This window comes from Drosophila sechellia, chromosome 3L (genome assembly GCF_004382195.2).
Source record: "Drosophila sechellia strain sech25 chromosome 3L, ASM438219v1, whole genome shotgun sequence".
Classification (NCBI taxonomy): domain Eukaryota; kingdom Metazoa; phylum Arthropoda; class Insecta; order Diptera; family Drosophilidae; genus Drosophila; species Drosophila sechellia.
In genome coordinates this window covers 4,049,804-4,069,505 of record NC_045951.1, presented here as the reverse complement: position 1 = coordinate 4,069,505, position 19,702 = coordinate 4,049,804, and the positions used below count along the sequence as shown (strand labels likewise).

The 19,702-nt window shown below is 43.5% G+C and overlaps 3 protein-coding genes across 7 annotated transcripts; 2 read left to right on the top strand and 1 right to left on the bottom strand.

Moving 5' to 3' along the window:
- Positions 1–286: 286 nt before the first annotated feature.
- LOC6610714 lies at positions 287–4,009 on the bottom strand. The gene is made up of 4 exons (XM_002035244.2): positions 3,890–4,009; positions 2,352–2,609; positions 1,433–1,536; positions 287–1,305 (listed from the first exon to the last, which is right to left on the bottom strand). The coding sequence occupies exons 2-4, from the start codon at positions 2,600–2,602 to the stop codon at positions 917–919; spliced, it is 744 nt and encodes a 247-aa protein (XP_002035280.2). The 5' UTR covers positions 2,603–2,609; positions 3,890–4,009; the 3' UTR covers positions 287–916.
- Positions 3,273–17,299, top strand: LOC6610712 (glutamate decarboxylase). 5 transcript variants are annotated; one of them, XR_004361927.1, is made up of 9 exons: positions 5,724–5,913; positions 6,695–6,763; positions 8,789–9,025; positions 11,915–12,483; positions 12,590–12,657; positions 14,494–14,572; positions 15,432–15,776; positions 15,857–16,419; positions 16,470–17,299. XR_004361927.1 is itself a non-coding variant. In XM_032720079.1 (9 exons), exons 3-9 carry the CDS (start codon positions 6,703–6,705, stop codon positions 16,028–16,030), a joined length of 1,533 nt encoding a protein of 510 aa, XP_032575970.1. In that variant the 5' UTR covers positions 5,726–5,913; positions 6,010–6,109; positions 6,695–6,702; the 3' UTR covers positions 16,031–17,299. The 5 variants fall into 5 exon arrangements, 4 of the variants coding, with proteins under 4 accessions (XP_032575972.1, XP_002035278.1, XP_032575970.1 ...); XM_032720079.1 differs by adding an exon at positions 6,010–6,109 and having other exon boundaries at positions 5,726–5,913; positions 15,857–17,299; XM_032720080.1 differs by adding an exon at positions 6,027–6,109 and having other exon boundaries at positions 5,738–5,913; positions 15,857–17,299.
- Positions 17,300–17,424: 125 nt separating this feature from the next.
- On the top strand, positions 17,425–19,353 carry LOC6610711 (fumarylacetoacetase). The gene is made up of 4 exons (XM_002035241.2): positions 17,425–17,620; positions 18,015–18,232; positions 18,299–18,900; positions 18,956–19,353. Exons 1-4 carry the CDS (start codon positions 17,534–17,536, stop codon positions 19,300–19,302), a joined length of 1,254 nt encoding a protein of 417 aa, XP_002035277.1. The 5' UTR covers positions 17,425–17,533; the 3' UTR covers positions 19,303–19,353.
- Positions 19,354–19,702: the final 349 nt, after the last annotated feature.

The window sequence follows — 19,702 nt, the reverse complement described above, 5'->3', positions numbered from 1 at the left end:
ACATGTGTTATTCGTTAGTAAGTACAAGTATATTTTTTAAATGTTGCTTTTGCGTTTAAGGGCCGTAACCAACACTAAACTCTTGGTTGGCACTTTGGCCTAATTGCGACACTCCTAATTGATGCTGATTTGAAATATCTCAATGCTTTAGATTCGCCAATAACTTGTAAGCCAAAACAAAGGAAATTCTTTAGATACCAACTTGTTTTTGCCTCGTGGTAAATTGATATGCTGATTCCATCGAACCAAGGTGTATTCCAAAAAAATGTGATTGGGGTTTTTTTTGTTTTTTGATTTTGGGTAGTGTTTACCCCACGATATGTTGTGTACATTGATATTAATTGGTTGTTCTTTATATATCTTCTTGTGTCTCCTCAGTCCAATTCCTTGACCAATCACCTAAATACGGGTTGTGTCCGTCCGGAGGGCTACGAATCCCTTTGGTAGGGGATCCTCATCCTCCGAGGCGGCGCACTGGAAGCCCTGTGTGATTCTGCTGTTTCCGAGTGTGGGGGTATAGTCCCCCTTGCTTACTCTATAGCTTTCTATAGTTAGTTTTAATTGAAATTAGTTACAAATTAATTGATTCGCATAGGGAATTTTTGTTTGCTTGCTCCTCCTCCTCGTATATTCTTCTCTATGTATTATTTATATTGAATTGTTTGATTTTTTTTTTTGATTTTTCTATAGTTTTTTGTTTTATCTCTTTACAGTATTTAACTAAACTTTCGTAACACGTTTTCCGATATAGATTATATATGGGAGATACTTTTTTATGACAACAATAGCACTAACTGAAGTTCAAAAACGAAGAACAACAAAACATCAGATAATCAGATAATTCTCGATCCATATATATGGGTTTGTGATTTAGCGCCTCCATCGGGAGCGATCCCCTCAGGAAGGTGGGGATCGCTCAGCTGAAGAACGGCGATAAATCACAGTTGCACAAAGACCCGCCATCGCCAGTCTTGCAGAGCACCTTGCACACTTCGTCCCAGTCCGGAGCCGGAGTGGTCGTGTCCGTATCCGAGGCGGCTGCCACGGGAGCTGCGGACACTGTTGCTTCCTCGACCGACCCTCTCAGTTCGGCATTCTCCGCGGCTCTGGAACCGTGTGTTGGATCGCCCAGCACTCCACTGGCCTCGTTCTTTCGAACCTCCTGCTCCTCCTTCTTTTCCTTCCGCTCCTTCGTCTCTTTCATCTCCCTCATCCTGCGCACCTCCTGCTGGCAGGGACTGCATCCGGGCAGGGAGCGACCTTTCTGAGCACAAAAGCTCGAGCAGACCAAGTCGCCCGCTTCACCTGTAAGTAAATAAGTGAAATTGATAAGAATGTTTATTTTTCAAAAATCAAATTTCCCATTTAAAATAAATTCGACTCATAATAATCATTAAAATATAATATTTTGAATAGAGTTTCAATATCTTACCCCTAGGCAGTCCACACAGTTGCCGGCACTTGGCCACATCCGTCTCCGGTCTCAGGATCGTGTTCTTGGCCACATCAGGCGTTGAAGCAACGCCCAGGCCAGCTCTGCAAGGATCAACCATAAAATGCTGATTAAATTGCAATGCAGAGTAAATTAAAAAAATATTTAAGATAAATTAGACAGTACTAATGACACTCGCATTAAGTTAAGAACCGTGATATATTAATTATTATTAAAACTATTATCTATTTATATTTCCTATATCTAGGAAAATCTCGACTTGATTGACAGTTTTTTTGTAAAAGAAAATATATTTCAAAACATATTTGAATAGTATTAAACACCAAATTAAAATAAAAATAAAATAAAATAATAAAATGCAAAGTATATTTTAGATATAAAAGCAAACCAAAATGTTATAATTTATAATATTGTGTAAATAATATATTGTAAAAATGTGAAATATTTCTGATTCTTCGACGCGGCATTTAAAATTTATTTTTTAAGTTTATTTAATTTTTTAAGTGAGCTCAGTACTTCAGGCGTCTTGGAGTGCCATTTATACTTAACATATTTGGCACTTGACAAAAACAGCACACACGCCACAAAAAGTCGAGAATCACCGATATAGCCACCGATCAGGAATGCGGATTATAATTCCCTGACACACGCGATTGCGGGAAAACCTCAATGGAAGCCACTCGAAAGGCCGACGCAATTCGCAAACGATTTCTCAAGGCCAGCAAAACGCACATTTTACTTGGTAAACGTGTGGTATTATCAATATTAGTTCGCACTTTCTTATTTTTTTGGGGGAAACCTGCACTTGCCAACAACAAACACTTGAGTCACTTTGCGCCGAGGCACCTTACTTTCAGTAAGTCCAGGAGCTTTGGATTGCTGTTCATCCGAAACTTACCCGCAGAGCTCTTTACACAGCAAACTCCAATCCTGAACTGCGCTGATGGTTTGGACGTCTTCAAGGATTTTGGCTGCTGAATGCGCTGCCCCCTGAGCAGCAGCATCCCCCAAAGTGTCGTCCTTCAGGACGGGCGATGACGTCATAGCCTGCGCCTGCGCAGCCAGGATCAGGATTGTGACCAATGGAAGGACGAGCTGTAACCAACATCCCCCCATTTTTCCCTGTCGCTTTTCCACACGCTCTCCCATCGCTGGGCTGAAAAGAGATGGGTAGATTACGGAACTGGGGGATGGGTTTTCCACGCTGGTATGGGGCGTATTATCCTCTGGGGGGGCTGATGAGGACTGGGCCAAAATGGAGACTGTTTGGCCCCGTACAATAGGAGCAATTGTGCTCGAAATGCAATTATCGCGCTCTCAAAAATAGGCAGCAAAAAGCAGCGTTTGGTGGACTTGCCTGCGGGGCCTAATCCTTACACCATTGTTATCCGGAGCATTTGCTATCCGAATATCATGCGCTTGATTTGCCAAACCGAAAGGGGTTATGCAATCGCCTGTCTCTCGAACGCAACTGGGACTCCCACCTGGCATCCTGGCATCCTGGCCTTCTGGTATCCTGACAACGCTTTTGCAACGGGATTCCCGTCGAAAATACCTCACATAAATGCCTCAGCTAACCAACCTGCTGGAATCTTATTTTGTCAGCGTAATGACGGGCTAAGCAGTCGAAATTCCCAAACTCCCATTTGTTTTCCACTGGCACCGAAAAATGTTCATGGCCCCCGGGGTGCGGAGCCGTTCCCTGGCCCACTGTGCTTCTGGTGCCTCTGGCTGGCAGTTGAGAGTCGAGTGCCAAAGAGGACGCTTCGCCCAGGCCAGAAACGCCCGGTCTGAATTAGCCGCCCGAGAATAGCAGACCCAAGCCCAGCTCCATCCGCATCCGTGGGTGGCACTTGACTCCAAACATTTTCGCCTATCTGGGTTACAGGGCCTACTTGCGCTACGTGCAATCACAGCCAGGTGAGCATCCTATTTTCTGGTCGAGAGCTCGTCTCATTGTTCAATTCCATTCGGTAGTTGTGCCCTTTTGAAGGGGTATCTATCCTGTTTAACTGTTCCTACAGAAGTATAGTATCTACTCAATTTATATATCTTCTATCATTAATAATAAGGAATGTTTATAATGGAGTCTAATAAGGTTTTTAATGATTGCATAGTTTTATTTTTCAATAATCATATTTTAAATCCAGCTTTCTAGCTTAATAGCTGTTTGATTAAAATCCAATAATTAGTTCTTCAAAGCTTTGTTATTTATAGTAAGATGACTCCTTCAGCTTCACATTGCTTATCCATTTTTTAACTAAAATATTCTTTAAAAAGTATAACTCTTGAAAGTAAACTGCAAAGCGACATGCTTGTATTGCAACCATTTTTTTAGAGTATTTTAAACATCGCTCTTAAAATGGCTTAAACCCGTAATCCTTTTGTTGTCCATGTCTGCTGCTGTTTCTGTTTCCGTTTCCTGTTACAACTCACTGTGCTTTTCCAAAGTTTGGCTCAATTAAATCCGATTGTTCGTGGCACCTGCTCCGCTCGAGATGCTTAAACTCTTAACTCGACTGGATTTATATAAAGCTGTCCGCTACAAATGGTAGCAGTTGTTCAACTGAGCCTCCGGCCCAAACGAAAATCCCACTTACTAATAATAAATGTTTTTGATGGCTTTATCTGCCGGTGTCATAGATTCAAGTGCGAATCAGAGGATAGACTATCGCAGCTACACCCGACCCCCCTTTCAGTCTGGTCTGTTGGCCATATATCTGCGATAAGTGCGGACCGAGTGCCTAATTATTATTGGTAGCACATGCCGTTGAAGTGCTTTTCAGATAGCAAGCGACTTTATTTCGCCATGTTTAGTGGGTCTAAATACCATGAGCTGTTTTTGTATCAGAAATATTTGTCTGACACTTCTGATGGATGGGTTTTGCTACAGGGTTTCGCAGATGTTATGGCGTAGGGTGCCAATCCATATCAAGTAGGCGCCATATTTGTCACATTATTTAAAGTCTTAAAATGTTTTTACTGAAGGAAGCAATTAAGCAATTAAAAAACTCTGAAGAAAGCCCTTTCACACAGTTGTTGCCTCATCAAACGTAACGATTTCCTTGTGCAATTATGGCTTTATAGACTTTCTGCAACTGTCGTTGGATTCCTTGTGTGAAAACTCCCAGCTAATGCTACAAAGTATTGCACTACGCCTTTTGGGAATGTTTTGAAAGTCATGTTGAACAAGTGTCGACTTCATTTTGCCAATATTGCAGGATAGACATTCAATAAAAAGATGGATCACAGGGACTTGCAAGGGAGTTATTGCCACTGTAATGGCCTTCTTAAGTTGCAATCAGTTACATCGAAAGACACTTTTCAAGTTCCAGAGCCCTCGCAACGAAAATACGCTGACGCAGTGGATCCTGCCCAAGGAGCAGGAGCTGGAGCAGCAGCAGGACCAAGTGCCAAGTGCCAAGTGTGTGGTAACATCCTCCGCCAGCTGCTCCGTGTGTCAGATAAGAATGGGAGTGGTGTGGGTGGAACTCTTTTGCGGCAAGTATTCCTAGTGTTCTCGTTGTTTAAGCTCCTCCAGTTTGATGGACGTCCTTTTGGTCCTGCTGCTCCTGGGGTCCTTACCCAAGTTGCATAACATGGCCATAGTTGTTCGCTGGCCCTCAAAAGTATGCTATGGAACGCGTTCTAATGGAAATGATGCAATTTCACTTGGAGATACATATCTTTTTTGGCGGGCGGCCTAGCTTTGACCGAAATTTCGTTTTTGTTCTATATACCAGGAATCTATATGCTTTGGCATCTATATCTAAGCGCACATATGTGCGGGAAACGAAAGTAATTATAGGGTTACTTTTTTCCATTCGACAGGAAACTCTCATAAAAAGTTGTGGGTCATTGTAAATGTCAGAAACAGTGGCAAAATTAGTTTGTTAATTAGCTTTTCATTTGGTCGCCCCATCACAATCTATGTTTTCCTTTCCCTTTATCCCGTTTTATTATTCCTTTGGCATTTTCACCAGGCGTGCGCACATATTTCATGTGTATCTGTTGGATACTTTGGGGCGCGCATGGCCGAAGCTCCGCCCACGCAAAATGGCCTTAACAAAGATGGTTTCCGAAAAATCAATGACGTCACCCGGAGAATTTCCCGCATTTTCCTCAGCCCCACTGTTGTTGTCGTTGTCGCTGAAGGTTATGCAAGAGATTGAGGAGTAGTATATACATAGGTATGCCTGTAGTGGTACATGGGCAGCCATTTTTTGGATGCGAAAAGCTTCGTAGGCAACTCAGGCGGATGCTGCTGCTCATAGCTCCGCAGATCGTCAGCGAGTGTAGGCTGCTCAGTTCCCTAAGTTTCCCAACCGAAAGTGAAAGTCGCCCGAAAGTAACCTGTGAAAATATATACACTTTAAATCCAGCAGTAATTCCTAGTCCGTTGTTGCTCCTCCGTTTCGCGAGTGATTTTCAGTGTTTTGTTGCTAGGAGAAAGGAACTCTGTAAGTTGTTGTTGGTTTAGACCACAAGTAGTAAGTCGCAGCTCCATCTTAGAGATACATTTCGATACATTTCGTACTCGCACATTATCTATATAGCTATATCTTTTCGAAAGCCTCGTCGGTGATTCGTCGCCCCCGCAGACAGTCAAAGTGAATTACCTAAAGCAGTATATCGACGATATCCGCAGGATTATCGGTAAGACTCCCAGACGATTTTGTTGCATAAGTTTCGCACTGTCCAAGGTTTTCGCCATTAATTGCAGCTGTCGCGCTGTCTGTATCCCCATGTAAATCAAGCTTATGTATATATATATACTATATATGTTCGTTCCGTCGCAGGAAATTGGCTTAACACTCACTGCGCAATAGCAGATGGCGCCAAAAGTGAAAAGGAGGGGCATATACCAGATATTTACCTCCCACTTGGAGCTTGCCCTTCAGTTGTCCTTGTACCAACAGCCCCTCCTCGTTCTCCAAACTCCCCATTCCATTTTCCATTTTCCACTCTGTTTATTTACACGCCCATTGCATTTTCGCACCGTTTGTTTCTTTGCTTGGCTTGGTTATGCAACTTGCGTGTGTGGGTTGTTGGAAAATGGGGGTTTTCGAAGTGCAAGGACTTATGTAACACCTGCCCCGAGGACCCTCGGCCTTCGGTCGATTGCATAACATTGACTCACTTCATTTCGGCCGAGCTCAATTTTTCCTTATCTTGCTGAGTCCTCACTTTCCAATTCCCCCCTAATAATTGCAACCCGTTTTTCACTCTGTATCTTTCCAGAGGAGAAAATGTCGCTGAATCCCAACGGGTATAAATTGTCCGAGAGGACGGGCAAACTGACGGCATATGGTGAGTATCTATTTGAATGAGCTTTAACATAACATAATGTTGCATACAAAATATAAGAAAATATATATATAAATAGATATAGTCTACCGAAAAATAATTTTGTATCGCGATTTTAAAGCTAATGGTTTCCTGTATATTGAGGCATTTGTTTTAAAAATATCATTTTGATAAGATTTCAAAATACTTAAAAAAGTCCTTTGGTTATACAACTAAGCAAGGAATGAAACAAGGACCCTACAGTTAAGTTCCTTGACAGCCAGATGGTAAATACTTTGCTGATGGGTATCTTAGGAGGTAAAAGTAATGAAAAAGTCAACGAAACGTATTTATTTTTGATAATAATTTTTTGTACATTGTATCTGCAGTCTTTTGTCAATAAGTAATTAATATTCCATCGGGCAGCTCCTTGTCATAACCATAAATTGCCAGAAAACAAGGACTTAGAGCTAGCCGAGAGCAGGAATTTATTTTCGAATTTTGCAACTCCAACCTGTCACATTCCGGCACAAGAAACATATTTTGCGATCATGTGTCCGGGGGGCGATTACTTCGCCTTGGTAATAATCCTGGCAAACATTGGTCCTACGCATAACTGCACTCGAATCGCATCGCTTTTGGCTGGGCAAATAATAAACGAGTGTTAAACTGACACTGCCAGGAACAGGGAACAGAAAATGGGCAAGCTGGGCAACTGGCGCACAGGAGTCTGCTGTTTAAGGACATGGACAAGCAGTGGGCTGTCCAGGACACTCGTGTCCTTGATAAATGGCCCCGCACTGGAAGCTCCTTGTGTGTTTCGTGTGCGTTTGCTGGCTCTTGTGAAGCGTGAAACTGGCGACTGTTGCCCTGTAACAGATTTCTGCTCGACAAACACGCAACAAACAGACAGAACAGCACAGAAAGTCAAACAAGCCACCACCATTCGATGTACATATGTATGTATGTATGTGGCACGAGGACCAGAAAGGTGGCAGGACTCTCCCCGAGGCGGCGGACGCGTGCCTCAGATTGAAAGGCCAACAAACATAAACCGTTTAGTCACAGGATATTGCTCACGCTCGATTCCAGGACGCTCGTGTGTGGCGGCTGCTCGTAATGCCTTCCAAGGACTCGCAGGACTCCCGGCTGGGCCAACGTCTGCCTTTGACACTGAGCACCCACCGAAGCAGTCGAGCACATTAAATTTTATTTAACTTCTTGGCCGTAAAGTCGAGGAATTTTTCAAACTGCTACAATTTGTCGCACCACCTCCCCCACGAAAATGGTAATCATGCGCAACGTTAAGTTTGCAATTGATTTCCAGCTGGCTTCTAATGGAGCTGCTCCCATTTGCTCGCTGGCTTAGTGGCCACTGCCGATGCTTAAACGAAAGCCCCAGTAATTAATTGCAGCCACCGCAGAAGGACGAAGGCAAGGACACTGAGACCAAGGATATGTACAACCCACAAGGGTGTGCTGCCCAAATCCTGCTAGTTTCCGAATAAGCTTCGCTGATGTACCGCGTTTTAATCCCAGGATTTCGTTATTCCGGGCAGTAAAATTAAATAAAATTGTAATTGAAAGACATGAAAATTACACTCTTAATGTATATGAATAAATGCAATCTTTATACAAGTTCTTAATTTTATTAAATATATTTTACGCAAAGTAAATATTAACGTTTTGGGAGAAAAAAGGAGCTTCAATGCAAATAGAAATATATTTAAAATGGTAAAGAAATTAATATCAAATCTTATGAATTTATTAAATTTTCTCAGTAAATGGATAGAAATAGTCAAAAAAATAATTGAAATCTCATCTTGCCCCGAAGGACATTCGACTTAACTTACCTTGAAGCCAGTCATCTCTTTTTACGACTGCGCCAGCCCACAAATCATTGTAATAATAATAGCCATATATCACGATAAAAGAGGAAGACCATTTTCTGTCAGCGGCGGGGCACGCTTTTCATATTTACCGATAAGAAAATCTCATTCCGTTTTTTCCGCACCCTCTTTTCATTCGGCTGTTGTTTTTCGTATCCAGATCTCATGCCCACCACAGTGACCGCTGGACCGGAGACACGGGAGTTCCTGCTGAAGGTAATCGATGTGCTGCTGGACTTCGTCAAGGCCACCAACGACCGGAACGAGAAGGTCCTGGACTTCCACCATCCCGAGGACATGAAGCGGCTGCTCGATCTGGATGTGCCCGATCGCGCATTGCCACTGCAGCAGCTCATCGAGGACTGTGCCACCACACTGAAGTACCAAGTCAAGACGGGTAAGTCAAGGATCTCGATATATACAGATACTATTCCTTACCCATATAGCAAGAAATCTACAAATACATCCCCTAAACCTGAACTACAATTCAATCCCTGACTACCCCAGAGGTGTGATGAATATATTCGAAGGTGATCAAAGCTTGCTGACTTCCTTATCATCACCTCGTGAAGTTTGCTCAGTTGGGGATTAATCAAATTTGTCCCTGCTTAGCATATGCCTTTTGTCCGTGGAATATGGTTCACTTTTTAAGGAGGAGCGCAGGATGAGCGCGTGCCTCTGGACCTTGCGGTCGCATTAGGGCACAAAGTGTGCAGCCTTCTAGATAAGCACATTAGCATATTGATGGCACTCGGGCAGATATTCGTCCTGGCCGCAGGAAGCAGACAGCATCCAGCAGACAATGCCATTTTATGGCCCATTGAGCAGCACCCCGGCTTGTTTACACCTTTCAAAAACACTCGCCTCCGGCGTCCGTAGTCCGTAGTAATCCCCGCGATTCGGATCCACTCGGCCATCAATCATAAATCGGGCAAAAGGGTTCTTTGTGGGCGCGGCTTTAGCAGCCAAAAGTCATTCGCACGTTTCACTTATAACTTTTTCATACCCACTAGTGGATGAAAAAGGGGATATTAGGGAGGATTAAGTTCAATACTCACTAGTATCTGATAAATCTATCTACCTGCCAGTTTTACATAAAGATTTAAAAACATATAGTTAAATACATAACTAATGAAGGGACTGCATTGGTATCAATTGCGTTCGTAATATAATATCGAAATTCTATGGTATCCCCAAGTCGATTGCTTGTCTTATATTTCGCTCCAGCTTGTTTTGAATGTCCTTGCTGATTTGATTTCATTGAAAATTAATGCGAGAGGCAGTCGCTCCCCAGGCGAGCGGCGCTGTCTTTGTCCTGCGATGTTTGTGCAGTCCTCGCACGTGACCGCAATTGTGTTTGGAGTATCGATAATAAGCGTATTTACTCTAGCCAACCCACACCAGCCCAGAACCACCCACTCCACCCCATGTGGAAGCACCGCCCCCAACCCCCGGAAACTGCGGCCTTGTCTCGGAAGCAGGCGTTGCTTCCCCGATTTTCCTCGCAGGAAATGAGGCTGCTGCTGTTTAGCCGTCTGCTCCCATTTGGCTCGCTAAAAATTGAATTAAAACTCTACGCAATCAAGGCTGCAACTGAATAAGCCCAGATTGCATGATGCGAAACTTTTGGGAAAGAAACTGAAATGTAATTAGGATGCGTAGTCCCATGGAATATGTTCAAGTTGTGGCCTAAGTTGGGATAAGTTTCTTGCTCATTACGCTTGGGAAGTGGCGCTATTGTTAAAATAAAGTTTTAATGTCATAAGTTTCGAATAAAGGGGAATTGGAATTGCTATTTAAAATAGTAGCTAATTTTAGTGCCAGAGAAACAGAAGAACTATTTAAAAGCAGCCAATTAATGTTTCTCCTCAGAAGATAGCACTGTCAATTATTTTGCTCTGATCCAGCTCTTCTCCCTGCAGACCCGATAAGAGTCCCATTTATGATCCTTAATCTCACATAATGCGCGCCCTGTCAAACGGGCAACCTGATACGAAGGAAACGACTTCTCTTCCTTCGGCGAGGACTCCATAAAAACGAGGGGAGCTTTAATCAAAATCCGTTGTTATTTTCTGACTCGCTGCATTCCTGATCCTTTGATGCGAATGAATGGCTGGCTGCCGGGGCGAGGGTGAATCCGCTCGATTCGAGGACTCGAGTCCTTCCAACGAGCATATCCTGGCCACATGCGCAAATTGAAATGTTTGGATGCCAACGCTCTGTCAGTTTGCACATGGGGAAATTAATAAAAGAAAAAACGTATAAGTTGTGAAATCAGTAAACTGGAAAATATTATTAAGCTGTCTTCTTTAGATTGTTTAAATGGCTCATACGGAATTTGAATATGATAGTTTTTAGTTTTGGGTAAACATTTGATAATGTTTAATGTGTTTTTTGGTTTGAATTTATTTTTTAATCATTACTTTGTGGACAATTATTTTTTCCAAGTGCATGTATTTTATTTCTGTGGGTGGATTTAGCCTTGTGGGCAATGGGATTTTAATCACACGACTTATGGCACTCAAGATGTGAACTGACAGACGCCGAAGGGTTCAAACACGAATATAGAGGAGCGGGGTAAGATCCGGCAGTTGGACAGCTTCCTGATGGCGACTGAAAGCATTTTGTGATTCTTCGTGGGAGTTTTGCCCCACTCTGCACACAGTTCACCCCAAAATCGAAGCTCGGCAAGTCGCAATTAGCTACAATAAATGAGCAATTTACAGAGCTCACAGGATGCGGGGTCTAAGGATTACAGGGCCAAACTTGTTGAGCCGGGGCCACGGATTTCGAGCAGACTATTCGCTATTTATTCACCAGGACCTTGTACCGTCTGCCCTTGAACATATGCACTTCCGGCAGTCTATTCCTATACACAGTCTTCTTCCTTTCGGGCCCAGTCAGCCGTGTTTTGGCCCGGCCTTTGTTTCACTTGCCACTGGCCTCGAATATATTTTTAATAAAACAAAAAACGAAAAACATTGGGTGGCTGATGGGGCGATGGGCTGATGGGTGAAGGAGAGGCACAGCTGCCAGGCACATCTGCTGTCAGCTTAGAATCACTCGGTTCTCCGGAGAAGCGAGAAAAGTCCCAAGGACTTGGAGAGACAGCCAGACAGCCGTGGCTAAATGGAAAGCATTTTCAGCTACATTAGACAAGCTGTCAAAAGTATTACCACTGGAAATATTAATTAAAGTGTGGATTTTTATATTAGAAGGCTGACTTAAAAAATATTTGATGAAGGAGCTCTACTAAAATGATATGTATTACTTTAAATATTTCCAGGACATCCCCACTTCTTCAATCAGCTGTCCAACGGTCTGGACCTGATCTCCATGGCAGGAGAATGGCTGACGGCCACTGCGAACACCAACATGTTCACCTACGAGATTGCGCCAGTTTTCATCCTCATGGAGAACGTGGTGCTGACCAAAATGCGTGAGATCATTGGCTGGTCGGGTGGCGATTCCATTTTGGCCCCCGGAGGTTCCATCTCCAATCTGTATGCCTTCCTGGCAGCTCGTCACAAGATGTTCCCGAACTACAAGGAGCACGGCTCGGTGGGATTGCCCGGCACACTGGTGATGTTCACATCGGATCAGTGCCATTACTCGATCAAATCATGCGCTGCCGTTTGTGGACTGGGCACCGATCACTGCATCGTGGTGCCCTCGGATGAGCACGGCAAGATGATCACCTCGGAGCTGGAGCGCCTGATCCTGGAGCGCAAGGCCAAGGGCGACATTCCATTCTTCGTGAACGCCACTGCCGGCACCACTGTGCTGGGAGCCTTCGATGATATCAACACGATTGCGGATATCTGCCAGAAGTACAACTGCTGGATGCACATTGATGTAAGTACAAAACAATCTAATTGAGTAGAAAAAACAATAAATACTTAAGAGTTGCAAGGATGGTATATTGTAATATTAATGACCAATTTTTTCTTATTTTTTCCAGGCTGCTTGGGGCGGTGGATTGTTGATGTCGCGTAAGCATCGTCATCCCAGATTTACTGGGGTTGAGCGGTAAGTAAGAGAGTTTTTAGGAAAATATATTATTTAAATATTATTTACGGAGTTGTTGTAGAAATTAAGTGGTAGTAACCAAATGAAGCCATCTTTTACTCCTTCAAGTTCCAGTGAGTTGCTCAGAAGTACTTTAAAAACCCCTTGGAAAACCTTATCTTTTGTCCCAAGCAATTGCTGTGCCCATTCATCACCGTTCTTGACATGAACTTTGTGCCTTGGGCGCCCTCATCTTCGGGCCAGTCAAAACAAAAATTGAAATGTCTTCCCCGGTTCGGGTAAATTTAAATCTAAATGCTCCCAAATGGCCCGCATCGCTCGACTTTGCCGCCCCCTTTTGAAGGTCGGCGGCGGCGAGCTGAACATGTGGGAAAAATCTCAATTTGTCATTTAGTGCCTCCATCAGGTGTTCAGAGCTTACAGGGATTACAATTCACAAGCCGAGTGCATTTTGGCCCGAACAAACAAATGAACAAAGTGGATTTCCCCTTCTCCCTTTCCCAAACAATCCATCTAGCCCAGGGGGGTGTTTTGTATGGCCATGGGCATTACTTACACAACAATTACGCCAAACAATGAATGGGCGGGCAAGTCAGGAATAGGGATTCATCCCCGGGGCTAGGAATTTTTAATTTTAAAGTCGCAACCTGAAATGCACTTTACTCCACCTCCAGCGCGACCTCCGTTCCAACCCGAATCCATTTACTTCGGCCATCCATATAACATCTTTAATTCTACTCAGCATTTCGGGAAGCTTAGGCAAATGCGGCAAGTGCAGCTGTCGTGGAATCGACAGCTTGCGGTCAAGCAGCCGACTCCGCAAAACACTTTCAAATTGATTGCCATCGGCGGAGGAGGACTTAACCTCCACTCCCGTTTCCATTCCCACTTCCTTTCGTCCATCCATCACCCAGGCGAACGCCTTCAATTAGTTTGAATGGATCCTAAGGCCCGAATTGTTGTGGCATGCAAATCGAGGTCCTTAATTGAATGGCTCTCAGCGCGAATTAATCATTAAAATGCCCATGCAGCTGACAATTTGTGGCCTTCGGCGGCTTACGCAACTGATTAATGGTCCTTCGATGGAGGAGGCTCTTAAATCCGCTGAGTTTCAATTTGCGAACAAACTTGAAACAATCGAAAATCTCTTCTTAAAAGTTTAGCTTCACATGCCACCGCTCAATCAAATACGCATTTGACGTAAAGGGTGCTTCGACTAAATGATACTCTTCTAAGTTATCAAGTCATCAAACAGTCAATCTACATTAAAATACAAGGCTTACAACTGCTTTTCTAAACATGGTTATATAAAATATTGGAAATATATTTTTTTAACAAGTTTGAGACCAATATTTTGATCATTTGTTATATGCTTAAATGTTTAACCAAACCATATACCCTTTTTCCCATAGCAGCAGACTGCTTGAAAAAGTGAAGCATACTTCCAGGCACTCCATAAGGATCATGTTTATAGACACCCACTCACTCACTCACACTTACGAGCCCATCCCACACACAGGCGCACTCTCAGCGCCCACATAACTGTAAATAGCTCCCACAGGGATGTTTAGCTGTCAATGTCAACCCTCCAGTGCCGCAGGGGGTTGTCCTCGCTCTTTTGAATTCAATTAAAGTGCTGCGGCCTGAAATTGCCACAATTTATGGCACTTGCCAGGACCTTCCGCATCCACCCCACCCCCTCAGATTTTTTTGGAACTCTTGTCGAACAGCAGGGGGTGGAATCGGTGTCCTTGGGAGTGGGAATTGTACCGCAGTGCGGCAGCTTAGTGTTAATTGTTTGTAATTCGTAATTGAATGTCCATTTAACTCTTGCAGTGCCGATTCGGTCACCTGGAATCCCCACAAGCTCATGGGAGCCTTGCTCCAGTGCTCCACGATCCACTTCAAGGAGGATGTAAGTATAGCATTCCAGAGATAATAATTTATTAAATCATCTATGCTGGATGCCTTAATTTTTATTTTAAATTTAAATAAATTGGGCAAGATTTCAAGGCTTAGAAAGTTGTAGCATCAATTTTGCAGAGAGGTATACATCTAAAGCTTGTGGAATTTCGATTTGGGATTTGTGGCTTAAGTCCATGTTACAAAAGTATGCAACGTACAATTTGTTCTGTAGGCCCATCAAACAAAATTGTATATCCTTTACAGCTGTGACCTCACATATTTCGTATTTTATTGCTCAAAATCACTGAAATCATTGTTTGCAAAGTAATAAACGAATAATTGCTCTTTGAGTTGCAAATTAAAATTAAAGGCCAGCCTGTCGGTGGAGTCATTCCACCACCAATCCCCCCGCCGAAACTCAAACCAAGCGATACAAATTGGAGGCATACCCCTAGCTCAACCCCATGCTTTAAATTCCTTTTCCAACCGGCCCATTCCCCTCGACGGTTCACCCAAAATTCTTCTGGATGCACATCGAACAATGTTTGTGTAAAGAATTCCAATTGTACTCCGAACAATTCCTTGTTGTTTCGTTCCGTTCGTCCTGCCAAACCAGGAGCGGAATGGCCAAGGGTAGTCGCACACACAATGCGTAATGAAATCTTTGACGAACCAAATGCGCCAAGTCACCACCCTGGCTTTTTTACATCCCGTGCAATATGTTACCATCGGTCACAGTTGCGTCTTTTGGCAGGCGGAATTTTAATTAAAATTTCAACTTGACTTATGGACAGCGGAGCTACGTCTGCTGCGTAGTGAGCGATTTCATCCCAAATCGATATGTTCATACATCTACATCTTCCACGCAGGGCCTGCTCATCAGCTGCAACCAGATGTCGGCGGAGTATCTCTTCATGACCGACAAGCAGTACGACATTAGCTACGACACCGGCGACAAGGTGATCCAGTGCGGCCGGCACAACGACATCTTCAAGCTGTGGCTCCAGTGGCGGGCCAAGGGCACCGAGGGCTTCGAGCAGCAGCAGGACCGGCTCATGGAGCTGGTCCAGTACCAGCTGAAGCGCATTCGCGAGCAGTCCGACCGCTTCCATCTGATCCTCGAGCCGGAGTGCGTCAACGTCTCCTTCTGGTACGTGCCCAAGCGACTGAGAGGAGTGCCACACGATGCCAAGAAGGAGGTGGAGCTGGGCAAGGTAAGATCGTGGATGTATTAAGATCTAAGCTAAGTTAAGGAGATTGTATAGTGCTAAACGCTTTCCAATTATCCTTGCAGATCTGCCCCATCATCAAGGGTCGCATGATGCAGAAGGGAACGCTGATGGTGGGCTACCAGCCCGACGATCGCCGGCCCAACTTCTTCCGCTCGATCATCTCGTCGGCGGCGGTCAACGAGGCCGATGTGGACTTTATGCTGGACGAGATCCATCGCCTGGGCGACGACTTGTAAGGGGTTTCAGTCTGGCTTGGCTCGGCTCATCTCGGTTCGGTTCGGCTTCGATTGGTAATGGTAGATCTCACACAACCAAGAAGTATCATTTAGGTAAAAGCATATCAGGAGACCGGCTGAAGAGCCCAGAGATCCGAGAGCCGGGGATGATGGGTATCCCGGTATCATCAGAGTTCAATGTTGAATGTACATTTGTTTGTATCTATAACGTGTTGCTAGATGTTCCTTTACGATTTCTCATTCTGTTATCCGTTGACCGTTATTCGTTAAGCGTCGTTATCCGTTCGTCCCGGAGTTGGAAAAAAAGTACTATGTATAATCGAGGCGTTTTACTTTTACGTTCGTTGGCAACTATATCTAAATCGATGGACGGCGAGGAGAATCCACAAGTAATATTTGAATATCTATATGTATACCGAAAAATAACGATAGAATTCAGAGCATAGAAGCCACCGCTCCACACACGCACCACCAAATCGAAAGAGAGTCCCAGCCCCACACTAAAGTACTATGATGATATAATGATATATACGATATAGAAACTGTTGGAACGCTATCTTAACATATCAGGAGAAGATGAAGAGCAGTTGAGGACCTTGGTTCACTTCGTTGATTTCACTTTGTTTGCAAATAGAGATTGTTTTTTAAATATAACATATCTATGGCCATGCGTACCTTTATAAAAACGAGATCGAAAGAGACCTGTGCTTGTTAATTGTATAGTCAAACCAAAGAGAGGGTATCTGTGCCGCAGATCCCATTTAGTCCATGTATCGAACTGTGCTATATATAGAGACGTGAATACGTATAATCGAATTAGTTGGAGTTTAGTTTCTACAAAATGGCTGACAAGTATATATGTATTGCCCGGAGTCAATTAAGCTCAATTACGAATGTTGGAAAATTCAGATTTTAGTTAAGTTTTAATCAGTTAGTTGTTTCAGAAAGGTTGAAATGGAATGTCCCTGTACGAAAAGAACACAATCAGACATATTACATTCTATCTGTGCACAAAACTCGTTTGTCAATTCCGCAAAAGTAACAAAATAATGGCATAAAAAGTAAATTCAACAATTATAGTACTTTAAAGCGTGTTATCTAAGTTTATCCAGCATCACGCTCATCTTATGTATGTATAAATTATGTATATGTATTTGCAGATCAAAATCAATGCCAAACAAGAATTATTCCAACATCTATATAAATGCAAATGAATATATTATATATATGAATATATGGGTAAAATAAATAAAAGTAACCAAAGCGCAACTTAAATTTCTCTTCGTTATGTTAAAGGTTCTCTTTACCTTTGGGGGCTTGGTTTTGCTAAGAGAGCCGAAAGATCTTGTAGTCTGAGCACCTATATAAGGCGGATCGTGAATAGAAAATCCCTCAGTTGTTATCTAGCTCACTCTGGGTCCGCGCACGTTTTTTCCGCTTCTCTGCTTCACTTTATTTATTCGCACCAACCTGCCCAAGATTTCCACTTTGAGTGCTTTTAAAATGTCCCAGAGTTTTGTGCCAGTGCCAGCGAACAGCGATTTTCCGCTGGAAAATCTACCCTACGCTGTTTTCTCAACCGAAAACAATGTGAGTGATATCATACTGAAAGTAAATCTAATAGTTTTATGAGATTTTGAAACATTGGTCTCGCTGTTGTAAAAGATAACTAAAGTGGTAAAAGGCAAAGCAAGTGTTCCTTTAACTCAGCCTGTTTCCCGTATAATATTTTTAAGTTTTTCTTTAGTTGAAGCAGTTTTCATGTGACTTTGGATCGTTCCACATGTTCTAGAAATCAACTTTAGAACAGAAACCGCTTTGGGGCATAGCATTTGCATACATCATCCAAGACAAACTAGTTTGTTTACGAAAACAATATGCTAATCCAATCTTTAATAGCCCAGCAACCAGGTTCTGATAAGGCCTCATATCATATATCGTATGTTTATATCGTAAATGGTGTTTTTCATCTTACCGTCCGTAGAAAGTTCACCGTATTTGTGTGGCCATTGGAGAACATGTCCTGGACATGAAAGCTGTCTCGCAGTTGTATCCTTTCCAAGTTCAGAAAAGTCTGCAGGCCGAAACTTTGAATGAGCTTATGGGACTGGACTTCGAAGCTTGGGATGTGGTAAGGAACCAGACTCAAAAGCTTTTGACGAAGGGTTCAGAACTGGACCACAATGTGGACTTGAAGGCGGTGTAAGTCGGATTTACTATAATAATCTACTATTCATAGTTAATAATTTATTTATAACTTTATATCAGATCCATTGTGCCTCAGTCTGAGATCAAGCTGCACCTGCCAGCACAGATTGGTGACTATACGGACTTTTACTCATCCATCCACCATGCCACCAATGTGGGCATTATGTTCCGTGGTCCTGACAATGCTCTGATGCCCAACTGGCGCCATCTGCCGGTGGGTTATCATGGTCGTGCAAGTTCTGTGGTGGTTTCCGGTACTCCCATCCGTCGTCCTCTTGGTCAAACCTTTCCCGATGGGGCAGAGAAGCCCGTCTTTGGAGCCTGCAATCTTTTGGATTTCGAACTAGAGATGGCATTCTTTATCGGCGGTAAGGGCAATCAGCTGGGTGAACCCATCCGCGTGGATGAGGCCTGGAAGAACGTGTTCGGTTTCACGCTGATGAACGACTGGAGTGCTAGGGATATTCAGAAGTGGGAGTATGTGCCACTGGGACCGTTCACCGCAAAGAATCTGGGAACCACCATCTCCCCTTGGGTAGTGCCCACAGCTGCTCTAAAACCCTTCCTCTTGGACAACTTTCCCCAGGAACCGGAGGTGCTTCCCTATCTGCGTCAGAAAATTCCCTTCAACTTTGATATCAACCTCGAGGTGTCTTTGAAACGTAAGTTGCCCTGTTGAAGATTTTTTACGTTAATTCACGAATTTCCCCTTTTCAGCTGCCGATCAAAACGAAGCGCTTATCTCAAAGTCGAATTTCAAGCACCTTTACTGGACTCCACTGCAGCAAATAGCTCATCACACAGTCACCGGTTGCAATCTGCGTCCAGGTGATCTGATGGCCTCCGGAACGATCTCCGGTGAAACTCCAGGCTCGTACGGATCACTTTTAGAGCTCTGCTGGAAGGGCACCAAAACTTTGGAGCTTCCGGGTGGCAAGACCAGAAAATTCCTCCAGGATTTTGACGAGGTCATCATCCGTGGCCACTGCGAAAAGCACGGACTGCGAATCGGATTCGGGGAGTGTGTGGGTCAGGTGCTGCCTGCCCACCCCGTTCCACAGTAGGACCACTTATTAACATAAGTAAATGAAATAAATTCTTTTAAACTTCTATCAGTCCTCCTGGATTCATCATTACATTATAATGGTCGGAAAGCTTCCACTTTTCGTTCAAAAGCATACTTTTTGGGATAAATTACCATTGTAGCGTATACGTAATTTTTTTTCAATTTATTTTTGTTGTTACTATCGACTGCGGGACCGACTACGGGACCAGTACGGGACCTGTAGTTACAACTCTCAACTACAGGGACAGCCACAAGAAATTCAACAATTCAAAATCGATGAATCCATACAATGCAGTAATAGTAACATAACAGCGCAATTAACAGATAAATGAAAAAACCAAACCTAGTACTAAGCCTGTGAGGACTTACATACGCAGCACTGAAGTCTAATCGTATAC

Bases quoted from the DNA above. Each gene is read 5' to 3' on its own strand.
- LOC6610714 (XM_002035244.2), bottom strand. From the start codon at position 2,602: ATGGGAGAGCGTGTGGAAAAGCGACAGGGAAAAATGGGGGGATGTTGG. The intron at 1,537-2,351 runs GTAAGTTTCGGA...TGATCCTTGCAG, and splicing joins CTGTGTAAAGAGCTCTGCGG to AGCTGGCCTGGGCGTTGCTT. The intron at 1,306-1,432 runs GTAAGATATTGA...ATTTACTTACAG, and splicing joins ACTGTGTGGACTGCCTAGGG to GTGAAGCGGGCGACTTGGTC.
- LOC6610712 (XM_032720081.1), top strand. From the start codon at position 6,703: ATGTCGCTGAATCCCAACGGGTATAAATTGTCCGAGAGGACGGGCAAA. The intron at 6,764-8,788 runs GTGAGTATCTAT...TTTCGTATCCAG, and splicing joins GGGCAAACTGACGGCATATG to ATCTCATGCCCACCACAGTG. The intron at 9,026-11,914 runs GTAAGTCAAGGA...AAATATTTCCAG, and splicing joins GAAGTACCAAGTCAAGACGG to GACATCCCCACTTCTTCAAT.
- LOC6610711 (XM_002035241.2), top strand. From the start codon at position 17,534: ATGTCCCAGAGTTTTGTGCCAGTGCCAGCGAACAGCGATTTTCCGCTG. The intron at 17,621-18,014 runs GTGAGTGATATC...TACCGTCCGTAG, and splicing joins TTTTCTCAACCGAAAACAAT to AAAGTTCACCGTATTTGTGT. The intron at 18,233-18,298 runs GTAAGTCGGATT...ACTTTATATCAG, and splicing joins AATGTGGACTTGAAGGCGGT to ATCCATTGTGCCTCAGTCTG.